Source organism: Euprymna scolopes, chromosome 7 (assembly GCF_053919585.1).
Source record: "Euprymna scolopes isolate OS-2025 chromosome 7, ASM5391958v1, whole genome shotgun sequence".
NCBI lineage: Eukaryota > Metazoa > Mollusca > Cephalopoda > Sepiida > Sepiolidae > Euprymna > Euprymna scolopes.
Genome location: NC_136488.1, coordinates 39,925,537 through 39,951,848, shown reverse-complemented (window position 1 = coordinate 39,951,848; position 26,312 = coordinate 39,925,537). Strand labels below are relative to the sequence as shown.

The 26,312-nt window shown below is 31.5% G+C and overlaps 1 protein-coding gene and 1 long non-coding RNA gene across 6 annotated transcripts in view; one reads left to right on the top strand and one right to left on the bottom strand.

Moving 5' to 3' along the window:
* LOC145279686 (FERM, ARHGEF and pleckstrin domain-containing protein 2-like) overlaps nt 1–26,312 on the bottom strand; it is a 324,554-nt gene that overhangs the window by 68,662 nt on the left and 229,580 nt on the right. For all 4 annotated transcript variants that reach the window (XM_080130959.1, XM_080130961.1, XM_080130960.1 and 1 more), the window contains exons 6-12: nt 25,933–26,030; nt 24,660–24,783; nt 20,438–20,525; nt 16,692–16,847; nt 8,303–8,463; nt 6,951–7,025; nt 5,139–5,539 (exon numbers count right to left, since the gene is read on the bottom strand). In XM_080130959.1, the coding sequence (XP_079987085.1) occupies nt 5,139–5,539; nt 6,951–7,025; nt 8,303–8,463; nt 16,692–16,847; nt 20,438–20,525; nt 24,660–24,783; nt 25,933–26,030 (1,103 nt within the window). The remainder of the gene's footprint in view (nt 1–5,138; nt 5,540–6,950; nt 7,026–8,302; nt 8,464–16,691; nt 16,848–20,437; nt 20,526–24,659; nt 24,784–25,932; nt 26,031–26,312) is intronic.
* LOC145279688 (uncharacterized) overlaps nt 1–26,312 on the top strand; it is a 204,181-nt gene that overhangs the window by 85,473 nt on the left and 92,396 nt on the right. The window lies entirely within an intron of this gene.

Sequence of the window (26,312 nt, the reverse complement as noted above, 5' to 3'; positions counted from 1 at the left end):
GCTTATTATTAACGATTGAATTAAACTTCAACCTTAGTAAAAAATAGAAACTGCCAAGATTAAATAAATTGCACTTATGTAAGAAAATTTGAATTGGAAAGTTCTGCTCCTAAACTGTGGCATTTACTCTTGTTTTGTTGTTAGCAAATGAGTTCCCTCGACTGACTGAGAAAACACAGTCAGAGAAAGAGAGATAAGCAGCAAAGGGGGCTTGAAGATCAAAAGTCAGAAACAACTAGAATCTGACTTCGGCAATGGAAAGTCCATACAAAATGGTCATATTCCCTAAGTTCTCTTGTTTATAATATACACTTTCTTAGGATACAGGTGATGAGTAATGTAATTGATGAAGAATCTCTTTGCATAGTAGAGTTATATAATTTCACAAACTTTTGAAATGAAGCAAATAAAAATATTAAAAGATTAGCTTAAAACTATACGTGAGCAAAAAATGTCTATTTACTGACAATTAAGAAATCTGATTTCTTATTAATTGTCACTTAACTATCAACATTCAAAGAATCATGAGCATGCTGCTATTTGTGTAAACATTAAACAGTCAGAGAAAATCATGTTAAATGTAACTGCAGTTTGCTTACAAAAATAACAATTATGTTTCTTGGAAAGTCAATTTGAAAAATTACTTCATAATAAAGTGAACTGGTTTTCAATTTATCATTTTAACAGCTTGAAATAATTGTTTTCTTTTCTTTTGCTTTTTTTTTTAAGTGGGGTGTTTTTTAAAATCAGTTTATATAAGAGAAATTCATTATTATTCCTCGCATGTATAGGTTCTTTGAGTCAATTTGAACGAAATCTTTGAATCTTAACACATTTCAAGGAATTAATGTTCCTCTTGAATAAAAACACAAACAACAATAGTAGAAAATAAGATTGTAAGTGTTAGCTAATCGTTTGATTATATGGAGCAGCAAGACTGTTTATGTTCATTAACAGAAATAGTTACTCATCTTAATCAGGTTATTTGAGAGAAAATATTTACAGATTTAAGACAAAAAAAAAATAAAAAAATGCAAACCATTGCAGACTTAGATTTTCTGTCACACAAAATATTATAGAAACTTAAAAATTTTATAAATATTGTTTGATCTAGATTTTAAATAAATTATCAGATATTTATTGTTCAAAATGAAAAATCATTAAAATGTTATAAGTAAAATGGACATAAGATGGGGAGAGCTTCACCGATTATATTAATCAATCCAAAATTGCATGTAAGTAGAATGAAACTTATTGACAAACATTTGCACAAATGTATTATTCTTACTCTATATACAATCTGAAACCTTATAATACATTGTAGCTTGATGTGAAATTACAAGTGTTAAGTTTGTGTTTTATAGAGAAATTTAAAAGACAGTGAGAAAAAAAGGGGGAAGTCTTCTAAATATGCTGAAAATATTTCTTTAGAAAAAAAGAAAAAAAGACTCTCAGGGAGAAAAAAAAAACGAAATAAAAAATTGGAATGTGTAAAATCTGTGTGATTTTGTTGTGACATTTTATCAAATAAATTAAAATAAATGAAAATTCCTTGTGTTTTGCTCATTGTGAGGGTGAGAAGTTCAATTCTTGCCTGAGGACAGTTTCTGCATACGGATTTTGGTAAACAGCACTTGTTCGTTGTTCTTTTTCTGAATTTCCACCAACTGCGTTGTCTGGGGTGAGAGGGGACAGTTGGGCACTATCTGGAGAGCTAACAGCTGCAGAACTATCCGTTTCTTGGAAATCTGTATTATCTGAGGAGGACTCACAAAAGACGACTCTCTTGTAGGTGCTTTCCATAGAAATTGACCTTCCACATGGATTTTCAGTTGAAATCTCCAAATTAAGCTCAACCACCCGAGTCCGTTCTATTTCAAATGTACTTTTAGAATGAGATCCTGCCTTTACACATCGAGCAGCGTCCAATTTAGGAGCTGTAGCATTTTTAGGATCATCGTCATCATCATGATGAGAGCTGGCAGTCATTCTGTACTCTGACACAGTTGCTGCAGTAGAAGCAGCAGGGGCCAATGTGCACATGTAGTCAGAAGTTTTATTCTCTGTAATTTCATCATCGTCGCTCGATTCTAATTTTGTCATATCAAGGTTCTCGAGTTCAGCTAATGGATCGATGTTCAAGAGTTTTTTCCTATTTTCATAATCTGATTCACCTGATGAGGAGCTCTCACTGGAACTGTTTGATGCTGGATGGGACAATGCCCTTCGGTTGGAGGCCAAAAATGAGTTTGAGCATGCTTCACTCGTTTCACTATCTCTTGTAAAAGACGTACTACTTCCATTAAAGTCTTCTTCTGAATCATCATCTGTTTGAAGATGTTCCAACGGCTCTAATAAATCGTGCACATCAAATGATTCATCTTCTAACTGGCTGTCGGCTAAACTAGAATCATCTGCATCATCAGTAGCACTGTGTCGTCGTGGCAGTGCAAATTCACAGGAAAGGTTCCGTCGCCTCAAAGAGCCGGACAATTTTTGGGTCATTTCATCGGACTGTGCTCTGGATGAATCTGTGGTGCTCTCTTCTTCAGTAATTGTGGTCAAAGGTTTACCAAGAGACACAACTGAATCTTGCTTAACAAGACTGTTGCTGCTCTTCGGGTTAGCAGAATTTATCTTTGAACTCCCTTCAGACTCATCTCCAATCAAAGACCCTGGCGATGGTGGAGGTGGTTTGAAGGTGCTAAAAGTTATCTTGCGCTCATTCGGTTCTGTGTCAATATCTTGACTTAGAATCAGAGCAGCAACAGAAGCAGGATCGTTGTTGAAGTGATTGCGGTCATTGTCATTATTGCTGGCTGCCTCATTGCTATTACAGTCATCGTTTAAGTCCAATAACAGTCCACCAAATCTAGGCTCTTGGTGTAATAATGCTGTAGTAGTAGTAGTAGTAGTATCAATTATTTGTTCATCATCATCATCATCATCATCAGCAGTAGATGAAGAGAGAAGATATAAATCAATTTCTTGTTGGCTTGGAGTTGAGACCTCGGTTGATTTAACCTCAGAATTTTCATCTTCAACAATCGTTCTCTTGATAGATGCCACACTGGCTGGTTCGGGTAGACCTCTTAATCCTTTTACAAGGTGGACTGAAGTGTCCACTGATTGCTCTGGCAGTTCACTTGACTTTATCTCTGCATCATTATCATTTAGATGTTCAGACTCAACTGACATTTGACCTACTGTGAGTCTATGTTTCTCTATATCACTCTCAACTGTAGGACTGGTTGTATGGTCAAGGCTGGAAAAACTGTCCTTAGCTGGAAGTTTTCGGTAGGTAACAAATTCTGTGTTCCCTACCACAGTGTCAACCAATTCATTGTCTTCTTTACCAGCAGTGATTTCACTTTTTTTATTTTTTTCATTATTTTCTTTCTGGGCCCGCTTTTGGATTTGTTCTAAAATTTCTTTTTCTAATGAAGGGCTAGTTGTATCATCGATACTGGAATAACTTGTTTTAGGAGGAAGTTTATTGTAACTGACTAATTCAAATCGACGGGGACTGGCCGGAGAATGATCCTTAGGAGTTCTGCATGATGGGGATCTTCGGTTAGGTGATGGGCCTCTTGACTTCCGTTGAGATTGGCATTCATTGTTCAAATTGAGCTGCTCAAGCAGAAGAGAAGAAGATAGTTTGCTCTCAACTGTTTGGACATTGTGGCATTCAGTTTCTGTTAGAGCAAATAATTCAGTTTCATCTTTCAACTCCTTATCAATTTTGAGTCGACGATGCAATATATATGGAATGTCTTTGATAAGGTCACTGCCATTGACAAAACTATTGGGTTTATTGTATTTATTCAGCTTATTTTCATTAGTCAAATTGGAAATGTTATTCAAGACATTATGAGAAGTGGATTTATTATCTTCAAAAGGTTGGGATGACGACAGCAGCTTGTTGCTTGTATCGTTATCAAGATTCTGTCGGTTGCTATCGGGTTTTTCTTTTGATTTTTTTGCATGCCGGGGCATTTTGTCATCCTTTCGATTATTTTCAGAGTTAAAATCTCGATTTGATGAAGGAAAATTGAGGGTTTCCCTTTCAGCAGGTGATTTATCCAGTTCTTCACCGGAATCAACTTGTCTAAGAATCTCGTGCAACCTGTCTTCTTCCTCCGTCTCCAAACTGCAACTTATTCTGCTGTCCTCGATACCAGATATACCTGAATCCGATTTGGGCAACAGATCATCTATAACCTTTGAACTTTCACTAAAAGACGAACTTGGAGGCAAAGGTGGAATGTTTTCAAAGGGAACTGAATCTTCTCCACCTTCCTCGACCATCTCATCAGCAGTTGGACTTGTGTCTGTCTCCGTAATAAGTTCACTAGATTCATCAGTAGGGACTCCCAAACTGAACATCACATCCTGCACAGCAGGAGAACTAGAAAGTTCATCACTTTCATCCTCTATGCCTTTAGAGTCTTTTGTGTCTAAATTTAGGTAAAGCTCTCCACCATCCCAATCACTAGGACCATCATTTTCTATCATATCAATAATCTCTCCACTGTCTAGTCTTTCCCAATCATTTTCCCCACTAGTTCCTTCTAAAGACATCTCTGCTATATTCCATGTAAGTACACGCTCTTTACTTCCCATTCTCCTATGACCCCTTAACTGATCCCTTTCTGCAGATAGTTTCTCTATAGTCAGAGGACTATCACGCCTATTTATGTCCTCATGACTAGCTATTTCCTCTAAAGACACGTTATACTCGAGTTTGTCAACTGAGCCTTCATCATCGCTATGATCGTCATCGTCATCACTCTGATCGTCACTATCGTCATCGTCACTTTGGTAGTCGTAATCGTAATCTTCTCCTATGTCAGAGATATTATCAAACCTGTTGCTACGGGGAATTGTCTGAAGTGGAATGTCATCAGTACTATCAGCATTACCATTTTTATCGATAACATCACTCATAAAATGTACCGATTTCAGAATGTGTGTGGAGGTGTCACTAGAATCGCAACTTTTTTTCGGACCCTTCTCTTTACCACTGTTACTAGATGTACTCAAAATTGAAGATAAATTATGATTTCCAGCATTGTCATTTGCATTTTGATTGGCTGACAATGTTTGCTGCCTATCAGAACTTAAGCTAACGGATATACCATTCAAATCCGATTTGGCAATTTTGCCATGGACATGATCACTGGACTCCACTTTGTTGTCAGTGTTGTGTGGAGAACTGCCCGGAGCCTGGTGGTCATTCCTGTTCCCATCCTGCTCCAAAGTGATGGCTGGCTGACTATGGCTGCGAGCCGAATCCAGCTTTGGTGATCCCAAGGAGCGGCTGCCTGACAAGGAACTCTCACTGTGCACCTCAGCAGTTTCTACCCGAGACGATGGCAATACATGATTACTCTCCTGGGTAGTATCGGCCAAGATTTGTGAGCCGCTGGAGGCAGTACTATTCTGACTTACATGAAAGTCAGAAGAGTTCAGAGTAGTCGTCTTTTGATGACTTTTAGGGGTTGCACTCGTACTCCGACTGATCCGGCCGCTCACAGATCTGAAAACCAGAGAAATAAAAAATTAAAAAAAAAAAAAAATCAACAATTTTACTCAAATCAGTGTATAATTAATATTCACTGATCAGCTTAAGTCATAGAAACTCTTTAAAACCAAAATCAATCAAATGATAAAAATAAAACCAAAATCAATCAAATGATAAAAATCAATCAAATGATAAAAATAAAACCAAAATCAATCAAATGATAAAAATAAAAATTTAATTCATCATAGCAGTAATAAATAATCTATAAATACTTGTTTTGTTTCTTTGACAGATTTTTGACAACATTAATTTGTAATATAGTAAAATTATATGCTAAAAAAGATGATTTAATCAAATACGTTGGAGAAAATGATTTAAAAGCCATCAAGAAATTTTTAGTTTTTCTGGGTTTTGATAAACAATTTCTAAGGAGTTTTATTTTGGTATTGATAAAAAAATTTTTTTAAGTTTTTATTTACTTTTCACCAACACTTGAGTTTTATTTGAAAAAAATTATGATTTATTCTATGATATTAACAAAATTTAAAGAAACAATAAAAAAGCATTAGTTTTATAGATTTAATAAAAACAAGCAACATTTCAATGTTAGCTAAGAAAAAAAAAAAAATCGCAAATCTAATTGTCTAACGGATTTCATTTTTTTTAAAAGTTTCTCATTGTTTTTATTAATTGAGAACAAATTCAAAATTTGCTTTACAAATGGATGCTCAGAATTTATAGTTTAAATTTTTATTTATACTTTCATGGGCATCTCTAACAAAAAAAAAAAAAATGCATAAATTTATTTTAATGTTTAAAAAATACAAAAATAAAAATAAATGCTTTGTCCTAATAAATTTTTTTTTAAAATCTACTTGGCTATGAAATTCTGTCCTCACCAACATATTCACTGGACCTTTTGTCCACTGACTAACACTTCTTCAAGAATCTCCATAATTCTTTTGCAAGACAAAATATTCCTGAAGATGTGGTTATAAAGGTTTGTAAATTCATAGACATCAGAATTTTATAAAACCTAGTGGATTCACACCGTTCCAAACAGTATTAGTAAATAAAATAGAGAACTTACATTCATGAACAAGCGAGAATTTTCTATTGATTTTTAAGTTTGAGAAAATATTTGTTTTGCTTCCTTGACAGATTTTAGGTAACATCAATTTTTGATACAGTCAAATTAGATATCAAAAAAGATGATTTAATCAGATATGTTGGGCAAAACAATTTAAAAATTTCAATCTTGAAAATAACATTCATAAATATAACTGTTTCATCATTTCTGGAAAAGTTATTTTTAAAGGAGGAGCAGTGAGACAAAATAAGGGGGGGGGGTAACATGATAAAAATTGATATTTTATTGGATAGAAAATTGACACAAGAAAAATGAATAACAAAAAAAGATACAAACCTCTCAAATGGCCGCTTTTTAAAATAATTCTCCCGGACATATTCCATCAGTTGCTTCTGTGTTTTACCACTATACCTGTAAAGAGAGATTTTTATGTTTTGTATGGAATAAATTTTTTCTAATAAAATATAATTAATCAACAATATTCATCATTTTTCTGTTTAAAAGATAATGAATTTCAATTTATTTTAATGAATTTAAATGAATTAAAAAAAAAAAACAATACACTTTAACAAATTATTAAGCATTAATCAAAGCAATCTACATCACATTTGCCTACTGAGGAACACTGTGTCTCCAGTTATGTCCTGTGACCCATCATACTTTGAAATCTAAATGTCTTGTATCATCAAAGATGTTCAGAAGGTAGAAACAGTACCACAAATAGCTGGTTATTTCAGAGTGCTCCTTCTCAGAACCTGTTTTATGCATAGCTGAGTATATAAGAGATGGATTCATTTCTTTCCACAAGTGTTAGTGAAAGTGATACAAAACCCCACACAGAACTCACCTGCACCACCATTATGAACACATATCCGTAGTGAGTATTAAAAAAAATTCATTTATGCACAAAAATAATCATCTCAACATCTACATTAGACAAAAGAAATTCAATCAAATAAAATATGAAGAAAGCAATTTAAGAGACAGAAAAGGAAAACCACTAAATGCTAAAATATCCCTCATAAAAATAATTCCTTTTTTGTCTGTGTAATCATTTAAAATATTAATCTCAATTATATAAAATAGAGAGAAAAAAATTAGCTTTAAAAAATTGATCACCTCTCTCCAGAAATTCATTATACATTCAGTCTCTTTGAATTCAAAAATCCAAAGAATTCCATTGAATTTTTTAATTAAAATTTTTTTACACGGCTTAAAAGTATGTAGATTATGTTACTTTTAAAAATGTTTCAAATATTGAAGTTCACTGTTGATTTTTCAGCAAATCCATAGATTGGGTGTTTGTACTTCATACAAGCAAAATTCCATGGCAGTAATTTTTTTTCTCACTGAAGAAAAGTTAGCGATTTGTTAAAGATTACAATATGGTAGCCTTCAAGTTCAATGTAAACAAATTATTGTTGAATTGTCCCCTTAAATAATCCAAATTCTATCAAATCTACACCATTAACGATTACTACACAACCACCTCACATTAATTAACTCTTATCCTCGAGTGGGCTTTGGACCTTAATAAGTGGTGACTCCCCTGTAGAAAAGAAAAAAAAGAGTGAGACAAATTTGCATAAAGATATGCAAATTTCTCACTTGTGCTGACACAAATTTGCTTTTTTACTGAGTTAAGTTGCCAGGTCTTTCATTCTAAATATAGATGACAGAATACAAACCTATAGGAAGATCCTCGGCTAACAACTCGGGTTTTATTACGGGGGAGTTTCTTAACAGTGTGACAGCGGAAAAATGCATGGTGTTCTATACATTTTTTCCAAAATCCTTTGCATTCATTTCGGCTGTCAAAGAAAAATTCAACTATGTCTTTGTAGTAACCCTAAAAATATAAAAAGAAAATTATTAAACATTATGACAATTATTACAATTATAAATGAGAGAATTTGTTGTTTAAGTAATGAATAAATTTATATGTATTTGTGACCTGTTTACAATGTCAAAATGTTGAAAGTAAAATATATTATGGTAGTTTTATATCTAAAATAAAATTTAACACTGAACTCATAAAAATGCTTTTAGATTTAAAAGAAAAGAAAAAAAGAAAACAAAAAGATTCTATGTTTTTGAATTTTTGAGATGAGGATTGATTATTCGTATTATTTGTATTTTTTTGACTTTTGTTCTCATCTGGATTATTATTTTCATGTTTTCATTGATGTGACTTCTTCAGGTGTATTTTGTTGAGATTAGAATCTTTCTGTCAAACCCTGCATATCATTTATTATTTAATCCATGGGGTAGCATGCTCTCATTCCATCAGGATCCATGGTGTATTGGATAAAATAATTTGTAAAATTCAGTTGTAAGTTACACTTTTCAAGATGTTGAGGATTCAATCTTCAGTGCAAATGGCACTCAAAACACAATTAGGAATTACTTAGGACTTCTACCCAGTTATGGCTGATGCTACCTCCATGGTTTAAATAAAGGGTTCACTTCAATTTGATTTGGTTTAATAGCATATCAACTCTTTTGGGTTATCTAATGCTGAAAATATTGTTTGGTTTAATTTGTTTATTGCTTTTTAGTGTTTATATATATATATATATATATATATATATATATATATATATAAAGCTCTTAGTGTGATTATTACACTTTGATAAGTGTTAGTTGTATGCTAGGTGTTTTCTTTTTAACTCTAGAAGATTGTTAATTTGTATTATTAGGAGATTGCGGAAAAGGTCTTTTAGATTGTTTCTTTGGTAACATTTTTTTCATATTTGTTGGAGATCTTTGAATATGTTCTATGATATACGGTTCTGGACATGGGATACAGATTGGTGCTTCTTTGCCCTTTAGTAGGTACGAGTGTGTCATAGCAGTGTATCTTATTTGGAGACTTGCTATTACTACTCCCTTCTTGCCATCTTATAATTAGAGATTTTGTCTTGTTTTTTCTTTGAGGTTGGGTTTAATTTGATAGAGTTTATTGTTTTTGCAGGAATTCTATGACTTCTGCCATTTAGATATGATATTTTTGTTGTTTAGAAGTCTGTACAGGGTACTTTTGTATTGCTAGTGATCATTTTAAAAAAATTTTTGAGTCTTATGATGATGTTTGTGTTTCGGGAGACATAATTAACTCTTTGTAAAAGATTTATGATTAGGGGCTTGTTTAAGTCTTTGATTTTTAGTGACATTAAAACTGATAAGGAATTTGAAAGTATTATGTACTTGTTTGAGTTGGTTTAAAGGCTGATATCCAAGGCTAATTCTATTGCTGTTGTTTCAGCATTGAAAATTGAGCTGTTGCCTGGAAAGCGTTTTTGTAGTATGATATTGTTAAATACAGTTGATTTTGTTCAGGTCTTTAGATCCATCTGTGTATATGCATGTCCAGTTTGGGTATTGTCCTAATATATTCTTGAGATTGTCTATACAGATTGCAGGGTGCATATCAGAGTTGGAATATTTTGTTAAGTGAAGGATGAGTTTTGGTTGTTTTAGTAACCATGGAGGGTTTTCTGGAAATTTGAATTTGTGAACGTTTTTATCTATAAGACAATTTTCTAGTTAGTAGGTGTTCTGTTTGTGTTCCATAGGTTTTTATGGCATTTTTTTCTTTGTTGAAGAGGTTTATTTTGGGGTGAAGACACAGTATGTGTTTAATGTAGTACTGAAGTACTACTCTTTCTTGTCTCAAGGAGACTGGTATTTGAAGGCTTCTGCATACATACTGTTGATGAAGTTCTGTAAATTCTTAGAACCATTCTGAGTCCTTGGTTGTGAATTGTTTCCAATTCTCTTAAATAAAATTTCCTTGCAGATCCATAAATGAAGCTGGCAAAGTCTTGCTTCTATCTGACAAGCGATTTGTATATTTTTTAGTAGGATTTTTATGTGTTCATAAGTTTGTATTGGTTATTACTCTCATTAACTGTACTATTTTATTACATTTAGTTCTGAGGTCATTTACATGTGCTTTGCATGTGAATTTTTTGTTGAAGATTATGCCTAAGAATTTATGTTTTTCAACTGTGGATATTTCTTTATTATTAAGTTTGAGAAAAGGATGAAGATGTAGCTTTTGTTGACAAAAATGTAAACACTTAGTTTTTGTCTGGGAAAATTTGAACCCATTTATGTTGAACAATTCGCTAATCTTGTTGAGACATTGTTTAATAGTGTGGATAGGTTTTGATTTGTAACAAATGAGAAAATCATTGACATATAGAAAAGGTTCCAACCTGGGATCCAGAATTTTGACAATGCTGCTCATTTGGATATTGAAAAGTGTGGTTGATAATATACTTCCCTGTAGTATTTCCATTTCCTGCTTGTAGATTTCAGAAAGGGGTTTCCCATAAAAAGAAATGGGTGGATATAAAATTTTCCATGAATGTTGGTAGCTTACCTTTGAGTCCGAATTTGTTAAGTTCTAACATTATACCATATTGCTATGTAATGTCAAATGCCTTTTTGAGATTTAAAAAAAAAAAAAAAAAAATGCAATTAAATGTTCTTTTTTGATGAAAGCATTTCTGATAACTGTTTCTAAGTGGATCAAGTGGTTAACTGTGCTTCGTCTTTTCTGTAACCAGCTTGAAAGTCAGTTAGTAGGTTGTTGATTTCTAGAGTCCAAATTAGTCTTAGACCATTCTCTCTACGGTTTTATATAAACAATTGGTTAGGCAGATGACTATAGCTGGAGGGGTTTGATAAGTCTTTTTCACTTTTGGGTATGGAGGATGATAATATTTGCTTATTTTCAGAGATTGGGTATTTTTCCACTAATCCAGATATTGTTCATGATCTTTAGTAGGTATTTCATAGAAGGATCTGCAAATTGTTTAAGGAATTCATAGTATATGTTGTCAGGTCCAACTAAGGTGTTCTGTAATTCAGTGAAGGTAAAAGGGAAATTGTATTTTTTTATTTTTGAGTGAAAGTCCAGTTTTATCTTTTCATTATTGTTTTTCAAGTTCTGAAATTTCTTATTGTGGTTTGTAGCAGAAGAGTTTTGTTCAAAGTATTGGGCAAATGTATTGGCAATTTGGGGTCAGTTACTTTTGTATTGTTGTTTAGATGTTTGAGAGGGGTAGTTGTGTTTTTGACAGCAATTTTTCTGATCGTATTTCACACAGTTTATGTTTTTGTGTTAGAGTTAATTTTGGATATGATTTTTTTCTATGTAGAACATTTAGATTATTTAATTATTTGTTATACTTTTGGTTCTGCATATTTTGAAAGAATTTTAGTTTCTGCTGTTGGATGCACGTTGAATTTGTGTAGAACAGCTTTGCATAGTTTGATAGCTTTTCGGCATTCTTCATTGAACCAAGAATAGTTATGTTTGGTGCATTTAGAAAATTCAGGGATACATTTTTCTGCTATGAAAGTTATTGTTATGGTGAAGTATGTAATTTGATCTTGGTTTTTGGTGTTTGAGTTGGGAGTTAGTTCTGTGGAACAAATTGTTGTAAATTTGTTCAAGTTTTCTTTTTTGAGGTTCCAATTTGGAATTTTGTCTTTTGGATTGGTATTCAGACCTTCTAGGATCATAAGGAAGTGGTTATTTGCACACGTATCATTGTGTGTTGACCATGAAAAGTCCATTAGGACGGACCAATCATATAAGGTTAGGTCTATTGTTGAATATTTACCCAAGTGTTGACGATTGGTTGTTGTAAATGCATAGGTTATTTTTGTTTATGAAACTTTTGATGAATTTGCTCTTTTGGTTGATTTCACTGCCACTCCATATTCGGCCGTGGAAATTAAAGTCTCTTAGTAATATGAAGGATGTGGGTAGTTGTAGTGTAATGTTGTGGATGTTTTTCTCTTTACTTTTTTTATTTCTTTGGGGGGGGAGGGGGGGGGTCTGGTCTTTCATTTTCTGTATCCATTGCCTGAATTTGATTTTGGAAAGGAATTTTTATTTTAGATAATTGATACAGATCAATGTTTTCCTTCTTTTGGATTTAGGTTCTTTGTTGTTGGGTGATGATTTTATTGCTTTTGGTGTGATTCGCCCCCCCCCCTCCAATTTCATGGGGATAACTGTTTGTGTAGAAGTAGTTGCAGTTTGTGGTTTTGTGTATATTTTTGGTTTGGTTTTTTATTAAATCCGATGTTAAGTCATATTTTGGTTTTTATTTGGGTAGATTTTGTTTTCACTATTAATTTAGTTTGTGTTTTTTTTTTTAATTCTAGTAAATTTTTCATTTGATTTAAGAGTTTTGTGACATCTTCACATTGGTTTATTGCTTTTGTATGGTGATTTGGGTATGTTAGTATTTGATAGGTTTCTTTTATTTATTTCTGCATAATTGGTGTTTTCTAATGTTTTCAAGAACATAATGTTTTTGGTGCATTTTATTTTGAGGGTCCCTTTTTCTTTTCTCCAAATAGGGTAATTTTTGGAGTTTTCCCATTGAGTTTCATTGCAATTAACGCATTTAAATTTATTTTTGCATTCTTTGTGTGAATCTATTTTCCCTCCACGCATCTTATGCATGTTGAGGGAGGGGTGTATATTGGTCACAATGATGTCTAGATCTTTGACAATTGTGACATCTTAGAGGGTTAAAGATGTATGGTTCTGTGTTTATTATCAGATATCCTATTTTGATATTTTGGAGAATTTGGCAGGAGGGGGGGTATCAAAAGTTAGGATTATGTATTAGTGAATATAATTTGTTTTTCTTCTTTGTATTCTTTGTACATCTGTAACATTTTGTGTTTTGAGAGTGTCCTTCATTTCTTCCATTGTGCATAGTGATAGTTCAGAACTTTTTATTTTGTTTTTGCTCGAGTTTAGTGTTTTATGTGGTTAAGTTTTGATTGCTGTATTCTCAAATTGTTTTCATTTTAGTAGCTCTTCTGCTTTTTTTTTTTTGCTTGTTTTCTATTTGTTATTTCAATTAGTATTGTGCTGTTGTTTAGTTTTTTTTTTTTTTTGATACTTTTGTAGAATATTATTTTCTATTTTGAAAATTGATATTTTTTTAACAGAGTTTTCCATCACTATGTATGTTGGGAAGTTTGTGCTTTTATATTTCATTTCGATTTCTGGGTCTGAACTAGTAAGATCCGTAACTTCAGAATGATTTTTTTTTTTATGAGGCTGATTGTTGTACATAATTTTGTGCTTTTGTTCATCTCTCCTGCTCCCCACTACCCTCAGAGCCCTATGTGGGAGATGTTGAGAGGAAAATCCATTCATCCCAACACAATAGGGATATAGGAAGGGTATACTCTACCCTTTGGTGGATCCAAGCATCCGTGGTTCTTCCATTTACTTCTAAGTTTCTTTTTAGAAAAAATATGTTTGCCGTGTTGGGTTCATTATCTGTCAAGTAGTTTGACCCTTCAGCCACGGCTTACTAAATCAGTTTATCATATAATGTGGAAAGTTAGAGCTAGATGTGACCAACTGATTGATTGAATCAGATCTATTCAACCCCCTGTCTAGCCCAAGTAAAGGCCAAAGTGGTATGCTGCAGTTTATATCTTTATGATGTCCTGGGCATGATCTGCTCAATCACCAGAATCCCATCCTTAAGCATCATGAATCGCCACCCACAATCAACAAATGGCCGAATTGAAGGTATTCTAATGCCCACTCGACAAGGTCGGTTCTATTTCAAATTCTGTGCAGATTCCTGAGTTCAACAAAAATATTCCTGAAGAAGGTTGGAGGTTACATCAATTGAAATGTTGTGAAAATAACACTCAAGATGAAAACAGTAAACTGAAGAATCCAAATAATCCAAAATAAGATCCTGTAATCTATAGACTCTTGTCATATTTTTACTATTTAGAATAAGCCATGCATTATTGACTCATAAGCCAACAAAAGGACACTTAAACTAACCAACATTGCAACTTACTACTACTACTACTACTACTACTATTGATCATTTTATTCTAGACATCTAATTATTCAAGGGGACATAATTACAATCTTGAAAAAATTATTCATTATTTAACAAATATCTCTCCACAAAAATAACTGTTCTGCTCTAATCTAATTATTCAAGGGACATAACTTTAATCTTGAAAATAGCATTATCTAACACCATATTGATTTGATCAACTTTGAGATTGGCAACATGGATTCGTTTTCTATGATTTTTAATCTTATAAAAAAATAGCAAAAGAATTTAATGACAAATGTGAATCTTTCCTTCTGTTAAGTAATTTCTAACAATTATTACCTTCCAATCCAATATTTAAACTCTATGCAAGTAAACCTATACAAACAATAATAATAAAAAAAAAGATCCTATCTGCAATCTACTGGCTCTTGTCAAACTTTTAGTTTCCAGACTAAGCCAAGCATGATTGATATGTAAATTAAGAAAACAAATGCTATATAAACCCACAGTGCCACCTGCTAGTACTACTTTATTAACCACATTATTCTTAATATCCAGTTACTCAAAGGGAAATAACTTTACATTGAAAAGAGGGTACTTGTACAGTTTAATCAAGGCATTAAAAAATGAAAATATTGAAAAAAAAGGTTAGATTGTACGTATCCGCTTTGAACAGAAGATCTTCGAAAATAAATTTCACTTAATTTGATCGAGTAGTTTTTTTTTTTTTTTTTTTACAGCGGAAAAACACGTTTTTATGAGAGCACGTTGAAGGGAGACATCTTGGAATATTTTAAATTTTTGTTTGGAATTTAGAACACGTCACGGGGAGATAACTCCAGTTAAAGCGCCGACATTCCCTCCCCATCTTTAATACTAGCTTTTCTTCCTTTTGCTCGGTATCATAACAAATTGTTTTTTTGCTGTAAAACAAAAAGTACTTGATGGAATTAAGTGAAATTGTTTTTTGGAGAACTTCATTCCATAACGGATACGTGCAATATAACATTTTTTCGATATTTTCATTTTTTAATGTCCTGATTAAACTGTACAAGTGCCAAAAAGAGTATTCATTAGTAAATGTCTCTCCACAAAAATAAGTACATGTATTGAATACTTATTAAGAATCCAAATAAGTATTCATTATTGATTGAACATTGTTTCACCTGAACTAGCACATTATAGTAGATGCATTTATTTGAGAGAATAAAATAATTTATTGAAAATGTGGACAGTAGAAGTATTCTAACTAATATTGACTTGTATTTTAAAAATACATGTTCACAATTATATTTCAGATAATTGTTTATAAATGTTTCATATTTTTTGTTTACAAACGTTAACCAATAATTCATGTATTGAACTTTAAAAATGAGGAAAATATCTAAATAATCAATCGTTCAAATAATACAGAAGCTGTTGTCACCTTTAAGTTGCATCAAATAGAAATCAATAGTTTCTAAATAGAAATCAAAGATTTTATTTATTTTTTTACTTAAAGCAATATAGATTGTTGATACAGATATAGGAACAATTACTAAAGTCATTTAATTTTTTTCGGCTGAGGTTTGGAATAAAGTCCAGCTCATTTTTACTTATTTTTTCTACATCTTTTCATATATAAAAAAGAAAGCAAATTGTTATTAATTACCAATATAAAGCACGATTACTTAATTCAACATTTTTATTTTCATTCACTTTGTTATTAAGTCTTCATTGTAAAATGAACTTAGATTTTATACCTTATATAACCGAAATCTTTTATTTAGAATGAAAACAATTGTTGTGCTATTTTTAACATAAAAATAAGGTATTTCAATTTCGATTATACCAACTGTCAAGTGTTCATTTGATAACAAATGTAAAATAGCAAAGTGAATTATGCATGATACATAAAAATCTTTTCTTAAATTCATTTATCAAGAATAATATGCATTTCTTTTGAAGAGAAAATCCAAAAAATAGTCCCAAGACACGGCAGCCTCTATTCCAAACCTCCACCATTGTTTCATATAAAATGAAATTTTAATGTTTATTTGAATCAACTTAAAATTAATTTATTATGTCTTGTCTCTAAGGCCATAGTTTTCATTGTATATTTTTTTCAAGTTTTTAAAACAGTGCTTTTTTTGTTTTATCTAAGAATATTTTATGATTTGATAGCATTTAAAAAATACAAAAAAAAAAAAAAAAAATTCCTGAAAAATTAATAAAACCAACTCACATAATTTTCAGGATGAAGTTTGATGAGAAATTTTTTACGTTTAAAACTTAATTTTCTTATTTTTGCCCAAGAAAATGTGTTTATTCTTGTAAAATTTTGGAAAACAACAATTCCCATATGTGCAACAGCCAAGCTCAAATGTACTCCTTCATGGTCCTGAAATAATGGAAAATGAAAGTATTAAAATAGCATAAAATGGTATATACTAGTTATATTGATTAACAATAAAATTATCTCACATTGCTTTTGCTCAAGGAACATTCAAATATGTGTCTCATACAGAGATCAAGTGTTAGCTCATAGGAAAGAGCCCCTTGATTTCTGAAAACTTTGAAGTAAAATGAAACAAAGTGAATACACAATTGTTTATCAAAAGAATCCAATCACAAAGTTTATTATTAGACTTATCTTCTCAATGTCTCGAGCCAGCTTTATCGACAGCAAGAGATATTAAACCCCATTATGAATGAGTGTTGGTATATCATAACTAATAATGCCATGCAGAAGATTATGCCCGAAGACGAGTGTGTGTGTGTGTGTGTGTGTGTGTGTAGCACATGAATGACAGAAAGTCGTTGAAGAAAAGTTGACTTGAGTTGACTAGAGCTGCTAGAAAAGACTTGTCCTGCCTTGATAGGGTTCAAAATAGACTTCGTGGCCGGGTGGGAGATGTCCTTTTCTCTTCGCTGCAACCTCTATCTCACAGAAGAGATGTTGCGAGTTTGTCTCTGCTTTATCGTTATTTTCATGGAAAGTGTTCAACTGAGCTTCAATCTATGGTCCCCCCTCGCCAAACTTTCACAAGAAACACTAGACTAGCTGAAAACATTATCAATAATTTTCCCCACTCTTTATCTGTACCTAAACCTAAACATAGATTCCATGATCAAAGCTTCTTTCTTAGAACTGCACGCCTGTGGAATTGTCTTCCGTTTTCCTGCTTTCCAGCTGTCTATAATATGGTTGTCTTCAAGTCCAACGTGAACAAGTTTCTGATGATCCGTTCCACTTAAGTTAACAAATTTACCGAACTTCCATTACTATCGATTACTATATTGTCCTTTTGAATACTCTACACTCTTTAACCCTTATCCTTGAGTGGCCTATCGACCTTGATAAGTGGTGACGCCTATGTAAAAAAAAAAAAAAAAAAAAAAAAAAAACGTGGAGGTAATTCCGCCTGAAACAAAAAAAGGAGTTACCTCTCTTTGATAGTGGAACTATCGTCCTAACAATACCCAAATTTCTCACACACAGCACCGAACTCCCGAGACACCTGTTTGAATCTCAAAAGAAATTTAAACAATTTGTTTTTTAATTTGTGAAAATATTTGCTTTACACTGAAGTTACTTTTCGTCAAACAGATAACGGTTTTTGTTTTTACTCTGATGATATATTTGCTTTGTATGAATTTTGCTCAATATTATTAAATTAATTACGCTTCTGTTATTAAACTAACATTCTCCTTTGGTTTTGTATATTCATCCTCTCTGTAAATAAATATAATTTATATAATTTCTTGTATTGACCATTTTTTTCATCCAATGTTCTGTTACTGAAAAGAAACCTTGAGAAATAATTCCAGCTTTTCTTTAAAAATTATTTCCTTTAATCCGGTGATTCATATTTTCATCTCGCATGGCATGCATTCGTAACAGTAGACACAATCCTTTGAACAGCATGTTGCAGTTAAAAACAAATCAATCTTGATAACATCTTTTCATTTTGTAGCATCGTGTGACTGTTTGTAAGCTAATCTTCTCCACTGAGAAATGCTAAGTTGTCTCCCTTTGATATAATTAACCATTTTAATAAAGGGAAATAACTCAGAAGTCATTTTCGAGTTGTATAAATGTAACATTAAAAAATAAACAGTTTTACAATTGATAATAAATTATGCCAGATATATCAATAAAACTGAATAAAACTATCGGTTGTTGTGGGCTCAGAAATATCTTTAAAAATATTCAATCGACTACAACTTTTGTGGTTATCTTATTTCGGTTAGCACTTTGGAAATTTCTCTTATTATTCAGAAGCTACACCGGTTGCTGATGCAGCCGCTAGTTAATTTTCTAGATTAATAAAATTGAATTTTTCTTGTTATGTAACTTAAATTATTATTTACAAGTTATGCTATTTGCTTTTGTTAAAATATTTTTTAAAATATCATTTAATTTTGTAACCATTTATCAGGCCATTTGACATGTTGGTAAGAGCATTTATTAATTAGCTGAGAAACCAGGATTTAATCCTTGGTCAAGTCATATCAAAGGCTAAAACAAAAAAAAACAGTAATTGATACTTCCTTGCTAAACTCTCAGCATTATAAAGGGAGGATCAAGGGCAAGTGGAGTAATCCTGGGAATGGATTGACATCCTCCTCTACACCTCAGTATAGCAGTCGATGAAAAAGGGAACCTTTGGGTTGCCCTCAACTATTGTTGGTTACTTAACTTCTTTTTTCTTGGTATTTAACACGAAAAAAAACCAAAAAAACTTTATAACTTATTAATACTTAACTATTTGCATTATCATTTTTGTTAAAAGTGATCGTTTAAAAAATTTTATGATCACTTAAGAGTTTTCAAGAAAATCATATTTTTTCAATCTAGAGTAAAGTAGGTGGAATATGATTGTTGTTTATTGTATAAATATAAAAACTTGTTTACCATTTTTACAAAAGTTTTTTTTGGGAGGGAGCATTCTAATGTCACATTCGTATAAAAAATTGCCAAATTCAAAATGTAATTCTAATTGCACCAATGTTATGGCTTTTTATTTTATTTTTTACTTTTAATTTTTTACTCTTTACAAGAGATATTACAACAGATTTATTTTTAAAAAGGGTGGTCGCCCAGAATTCTCCCTATATTAGAAAACAAAAATACAAAAAAATAATTATGATGAGGTACATATCTGCAACAGAACGAAAAGATTTTTAAAAATCACATAAATTGATTAAGTAGTTATATTTTTCTAAATTAAATCATTTTTAAATGATTTAACACGATTAATAGGAAATTATAGGCATTACAAGGTTGATCTTGCAAATTTGAATTATTGCTGAGTTATCTTCCTTTGTTTTTTCTTTGAGGCAGTCCCTCTTTGCTTACTGACAAAATTACTTTTTTTAATATGAAGTGGATTTTGAACACGAACTCCCCCTCCCCTCAAATAAATAACATTGTTCGTTTAGTTTTTAAATTCTTTACAACAGATTCTAAAATTTTCTGAACTATTTTAGAATAAAACAGAAAAGAAGATAAATTCCTTTCTCTATTTTATAAAGAGAGAATATTTGATTTGATTGTAATTAGAAATGAAATTCAATAGTTTGTTTAATTTTTATACCAAAATATACCATTTTTTATTAAGCAAGAATAAAATGATGAAGGAAAATTTTAGTAGTGGAATTATAAATGCATGGTGCATGATAGTTTGGCCATACATGCCACCTCTTGCATTAACGCTATCACATACCTGGATATTGCAGATATTAGAGTCATAGCATATTAGACCGAGAAAGACCTGGCTTGAGTAATAAGTGATTTGACTGCAATCTAACTAATGCCAATCCTATGGATCAGACAGCATAAAAAACAGACGTGAGACGTTGTCTACCCCAGAGAATAGGGCACTTGCAGCACCTTAAATTTCAAAACTTGATGACAGTGATAAAATAAAAAGAGCTGTCCATTTTATAAACAGTAAGTAAAATTTATAAAGAAAAAATAAAAGCTACCTTTGCTGGAAAATTTCGGATTCCATACTGTTCAATTTTCCTTGCTGTATCGAGTAAATTAATATCAGCTTCAGATGGACCTTGGCCACTGAAAGTAGACAGATTTATACAAACAATCATGTCAATCAAATATTGTCATGCAATTCAATCTTGTTATAACTGAAACATCACTATTGTAGAAAAAAATAATTTAAAACATTGAAAATTATTGTCTTATTTTAGTATTAATACTGCTGAGTGTATTTATGTATGCAAAGTTACTTTAATGAGTACTTATCACAATGTTTCTTGCATACCGAACGTAATGGTTACTATCAAGGTGTTTAATTTACTTAATGATTAAAAGAAAAAAGTTTTAAAAAATTTATTTTCTAATACTATTGTTTTATTTTCATTCATATAAACATCAGTTTTATGCATAAATTTTATGAGAAAGTCATTAAAAATTGTATTCATAAAAAGTATTTATGCGCTGAGTGAACATAGATTTTCTAGAACTTATAATTAAGATAAGTTATGAAACGTAAGTTTTTTTTTTTGTTGTAATTTATAGAAATATACATTTCAAAAAGTGAATAAAATTATCATGGATAACAATGAACTTTTCTACTTACTATAAAAACCGGGAGAATATATCTCTTGAGGTTATACACAAATCATACAGGCTTGGCAGTTGAACTGACGTATAATCAATTGTTATTTGTTATATTTAATTTTCTGTTCAATTTATTTTGTTTCTACTAAACACCGAGTTGTATATTTTCTTTAGGATCCTTACCAGTTCACAACAAATTTATCAATTTGCTTGCAAGATGAAGCAAAATATTTTTGTGAGTACAAGGTATATTACATCACTACACAGCATTCCTTCAAGTTTCAGCTGCTTCAATCTTAGACACAAAAATAGATAAGGTCCCCGGCTTTTAGCATGTAAGAAAAGAAGATAGCTACAAGTAACTAACACATTCACTGTATGTAATGTTTAGAAAAGATAAATTGGCAACTTTGTACAACTGTAAGCCATGCAAAAACAGAAGTTGTAACCCTTTAATACATCCTGTCTCCAATCTCAGACACAAACTTTTCGCGGTAAAGAGAAATAGTGGGGTGACACCTATAAAATATTGCAATCATCTTAGAGAACTGATATAATCATTATCTGATACAGCATGCTCTGTTCTGATTGGCTAAAACATTCTGCCATAATCACAGGTTATTGATAATTAGTGTGATACTAAAAAACAGCACAAAGGATTCATCTTCGATCTAGAAATATATTTTATATCTACGGATTTATAACAAACTAAAATTGAAATTAAAGTTCTTTGAATAAAAAAAACTTTCATAGTAAAATTTTGTATAAAGAAAAGCAGTAAAATAATTTGATCTTTTCATCAATTTTCTCTTTTTTGTCAAACTCATTTTGAATCAGTTTTTTAAAATTTATTTGCGAATTCTTCATAGATAACATTTTATGCCCATTATAGTAAAGTCAATTAATGCTCATATGTCAGATGTGTCTGATAAATTCATTATGTGGAGAGTTATATGTGTGCATATGTGTTTGAATATTTTATTTCTATCAGGTATGAAAATTAGAAAAAAATTAAACTAAATGGAAAGATATTTTTGGTTTGATGTGAGAAAGCAAAAAAGTAAATCTACATGTTTTTTCTTGTTTATATTTCAAGGAATGCAGCATGCAGACAAATATGAAAATTATTTTTACACACAAACATAATTTTAAAAAATGTTCTTTTTCTTAACGTTTTTGTTTATTTGTAAAATAAAAAAAAATGAAAGACATAGTAATACATTTTAAAAATAGGATATAATTTTGTAGTTTTATTTCATTTTCCGAAAGAATAAAAAAAATGTAAATTGTAAGCACAAGATACCAAAGTAGTTGATACTAGCCTTAGCCTGCAACAGAATATTATTAACTAGCCAAACTTAATAGACCTTGATTTAGAATAAGAATTTTATGCCAAATTAATCATTGAATATGGTTAAATTTGTGCTTATTTTCAATTTGGTGTAAAAATATAGTCACTATCTTTATAAACAATGATAAATATCCTAGCTAAGTAAGAATAATATCTTCCCATAATTTTCTAGTTAAAAAGATATGCAAATACATTGAGTTATCGTTCTTCCTTAGCTAGCCTCTTTTTCTACTAGTTTGGATGACTATATTGTTCCAACTTAATTTTCATTTTGGCATTTTATGCGTAGAATGAGACTTGACATACCTTAGAATTTTTTAATGTTTTTCTAAAAGAAGGTTTAAGTTATATATATATATATATAAAATTCGATTATAAGTAATGCTGAAACCTATTTAATTTATTTAATTAAACTAAAATGAGAATGAATGAAGTAGAAAAGGCAACATGGCTGTTCTTTTATTTTTTTAAATTTATTTATTTGGGGATTGTTGATAACAGATTTTTCATTTTATAAATGTTAACTAACAACCCCCCCCCCCCCGAATTCAGCGATTTCATTTCAGACCATGCATATTTATAATTATCTGTTATTTTACATCGTAAATAAAAACATATACTTCATGAACAATAAAAAAGAAAATCTATCGTCTTCAGAGAAAAAGAGGGAAGAGTAGAAAGTTACCTTCTGAGAGAGAGAGAGAGAGAGAAACTAAGAGGGGAGATAAAGAGAGAAGTCACCATCTGTGAACTCTAATTACTCATTGGTATGTCTTTCTAGCTAACTAAACATTATTTTTATTTAATTTATTTCCCTTGATAATGATAATTGATAAGCATATCTTGAGAAAAGTTTTTGTAATTTATTCTCTTATATTATACTAGCGAGGGGTACCCGGCGTTGTCCGGGTGCTTTTCGGGGTATGTGAAAAAAAACGAAGCCTTCACGACGCACAATTGGAAAATAGTAAAGTGTTTAAAAAAAAAACAGGTGCGTGTTTTTGATTGACGTGACGGCGATAGGTATTCAGCAGTTACAATTTTGTGCGGGACAGTTTTGAATGAGGTGAATAAATCGGTTTGTTTGTTTTTAAAAATCCGCTCCCTGTTTACTAGGAGGAGCGAAATGAAAGCTAGTCTGATATGACGAAGTCAACATTGAACAAACGTTACTTAGCTCTCTTGAGACAACTGGCTTTCGGCCTGTTGGATTTATTTGCTTCCCCACTGAGCAAATTAGGCACAAGGCCGTTTTTTAATGTGGAGATAGGGGGAGGAGGGAGGGAAAGGGGGGGACCAGCTCCCGAGAGGTGGGAAATGGGAGCTGGATTAGTAAGTGTTGGTATGAAGGGTTGCCCCTACAGTGACCAAGGTCAGATATGTGGGGTTACCCCCACATATGGTCTTTGCTAGTCATCGCTTGCAGCATCTGTCGGAACAGATACTACACTTTGATCTTATCGCCCAAGCCCCGGGGGGCTTTCGGCCTGTGATTAGAGTCGAGTTTCGCTTTTTTTTATACCGAAAATCGAATGTAACGCATGCCGATGCGGGAAATGTTAAATAATTAACGTTTGAAAGTCAATAAAATTAAATAGACAGGCGAGCTCCATGGGTAACTGAGATATTACAATTTATAGATGATATAAAAAGTTTTAAGAAGTTGTGAACCGAGCAAGTGCTTCTTTGAAAGAAGCCTTTCGTGGACATTGAGGAAAAGCGTACATACATACACACATACATTTTCGCTTTTATATATATAGATTACATCAATTAAATACTATTAATATTGACAAAATTATTGCCAGTATAGGGGGAAAATAAGACAGTAAAATTACAAATTAATAAAAGCAAGCATAAATTACTTATAAACTATTTAAAAGGAAGTTATGCAAATTAGACAGATATTTGAATAATAGTTAAAAAATACATAGGTTGTTTAGTTCTCTCCGACTGCAAGAACTTAAACACCAGGGTTGAAAAGTGGGATTGAAAAGTACTCACATACAAACTCATGAGATACGTAATATAGGATGTAAATAGTACCTGTTAACAGGCTATTCATATTTTACAGATAAATAAAAAGTAACATTTAAAAAATATTTATGATAAAAATTTAATATTCTGAACTTGTTGCAGAGTAAACGAAATTGTTACTGATTTAAAATTTTGATATTATTTGAATTAATATTCATTAAAGTAAATGGTCAGTAAGACAATAGAGATGCTATAAAATAAAAATGCTTTCTTAATGTGATTGATATTCTTATACTTACATATGCTGTTTGTGATACTCCATTATTTTCTGTTCGACTTCTAGAGACGGATGTGGTAAGACTTTACATGAGGATAAATAGGAGCTATCGATGTACTCATCTTCAAGGAAATCACCAATTTCAGCTGAAAAGAAAATATTAAATGAAAAATCCTAACACAACAATATCTAGAAATTAAGCAACGTTTTTGTTGCAGTTAAGTTGTATAATTAGATAGGAGGGTGGACGAGATCTTGTGAATGATATCTCAGCAAGAGTTGAAGGAATAACGGTCAATTTTTTTTCTAGTAGTGAGTGCCTGAAGGAGATGTGTACATATTTGAGGATTATGTCAATCTTCTCCCTCTCCCAAAAGCCAACTTTCAAGAGGGAAGGGCTTTTAACATAAGCCAATTAACATCAATAAACCTGTGAACCATAGAAAATGTATGCAATGTCTCCTTGATAAAATGTTGCTGTAAATTTACACGCATGCATTTCCAATAAAGAAACACTGGTTTAATAAATATTGGTGTCTTGCGTTTATGACTATATACAGATGGATGAAGATAACAGTAATCGCAGACAGCATCCAATAGTTCATTTGTCTTTATGTAAAAGACAACTCCCTACCTCTCTAAGAAACAAGACTACAAGTGAGTATTCAACCATGTAACAGTTAATATATTACAAACCGATTAAATATAATAACCATTTCCCTATTTCCTGTAAACAATCCTTCTAAAATGACACAATTTTCAGGATTAAGTTTCTTCAGAGTGATTATATACTCTATAATTTAATCATTCATGCCGTCAATATAGAGCATAAAAAAATTATCCAATAAAAAGAAACAATAAAAAATCTTTAACATTTTCAATTCAGGAAGAAATAAAAGTAAATGACAAACATTTTTTAAAGTTATTATCATACAAAAAAATATTGTATCGAACATTGATGTTTTTCACAACACTGAAAAAAATCTTCATTTTTTCCTTGCCACCAACGTATTGTACATGCAATTTGTGAAATTGTAAAAATCCTCAATAATTCATGAAGAATATTTATTTAATAAATATGTATTGATGAATTTGAATTAAAAAAAGTATTTCTTGCTAAGGCATGAATTCTCACATTATCTCTGAATAGGTAGTCATAATTCTGATCAGTTTATTTGCTTGTTAAAAGAAAGGGAAGTAGTTTTTAATTGTCCTGAAGAAACCAAAGATTTTCCTTGGTTCTGCCCTCTCCACATGCACTTCAGAGTCCCTGGCAATAAACATATTATACTTACACTGAACTATGTAAGAGGCTAAGAGAGCGAGAGTATTATTACTGCAAGGTAATTCTTCTGTTCGCAGATCCCGTTTCACTTGAAGGGCAAATAAATATCTACAAAATAGAAAGAAAAATTAGTTTTAAATTAGAAATGTGGCAGTTGATTGAAGTTCTGGCCTAAAATATTTTTGCCATTTCAGATATTTTCATCCTTCTTAAAATGGATTGGGGTTTGAAAATTCGTAAGCACTTTTTACATTTAGAAATTATTTTCACATATTACATTTTATTTATTTAGATTTTTAATATTTCAAAGAGATAAAGAAATTTGATTGCTCAGCTGAAACCTTTGGACTTATTTAGTGAGGAGTAAATTACTAAAATATCTTTCTGGAA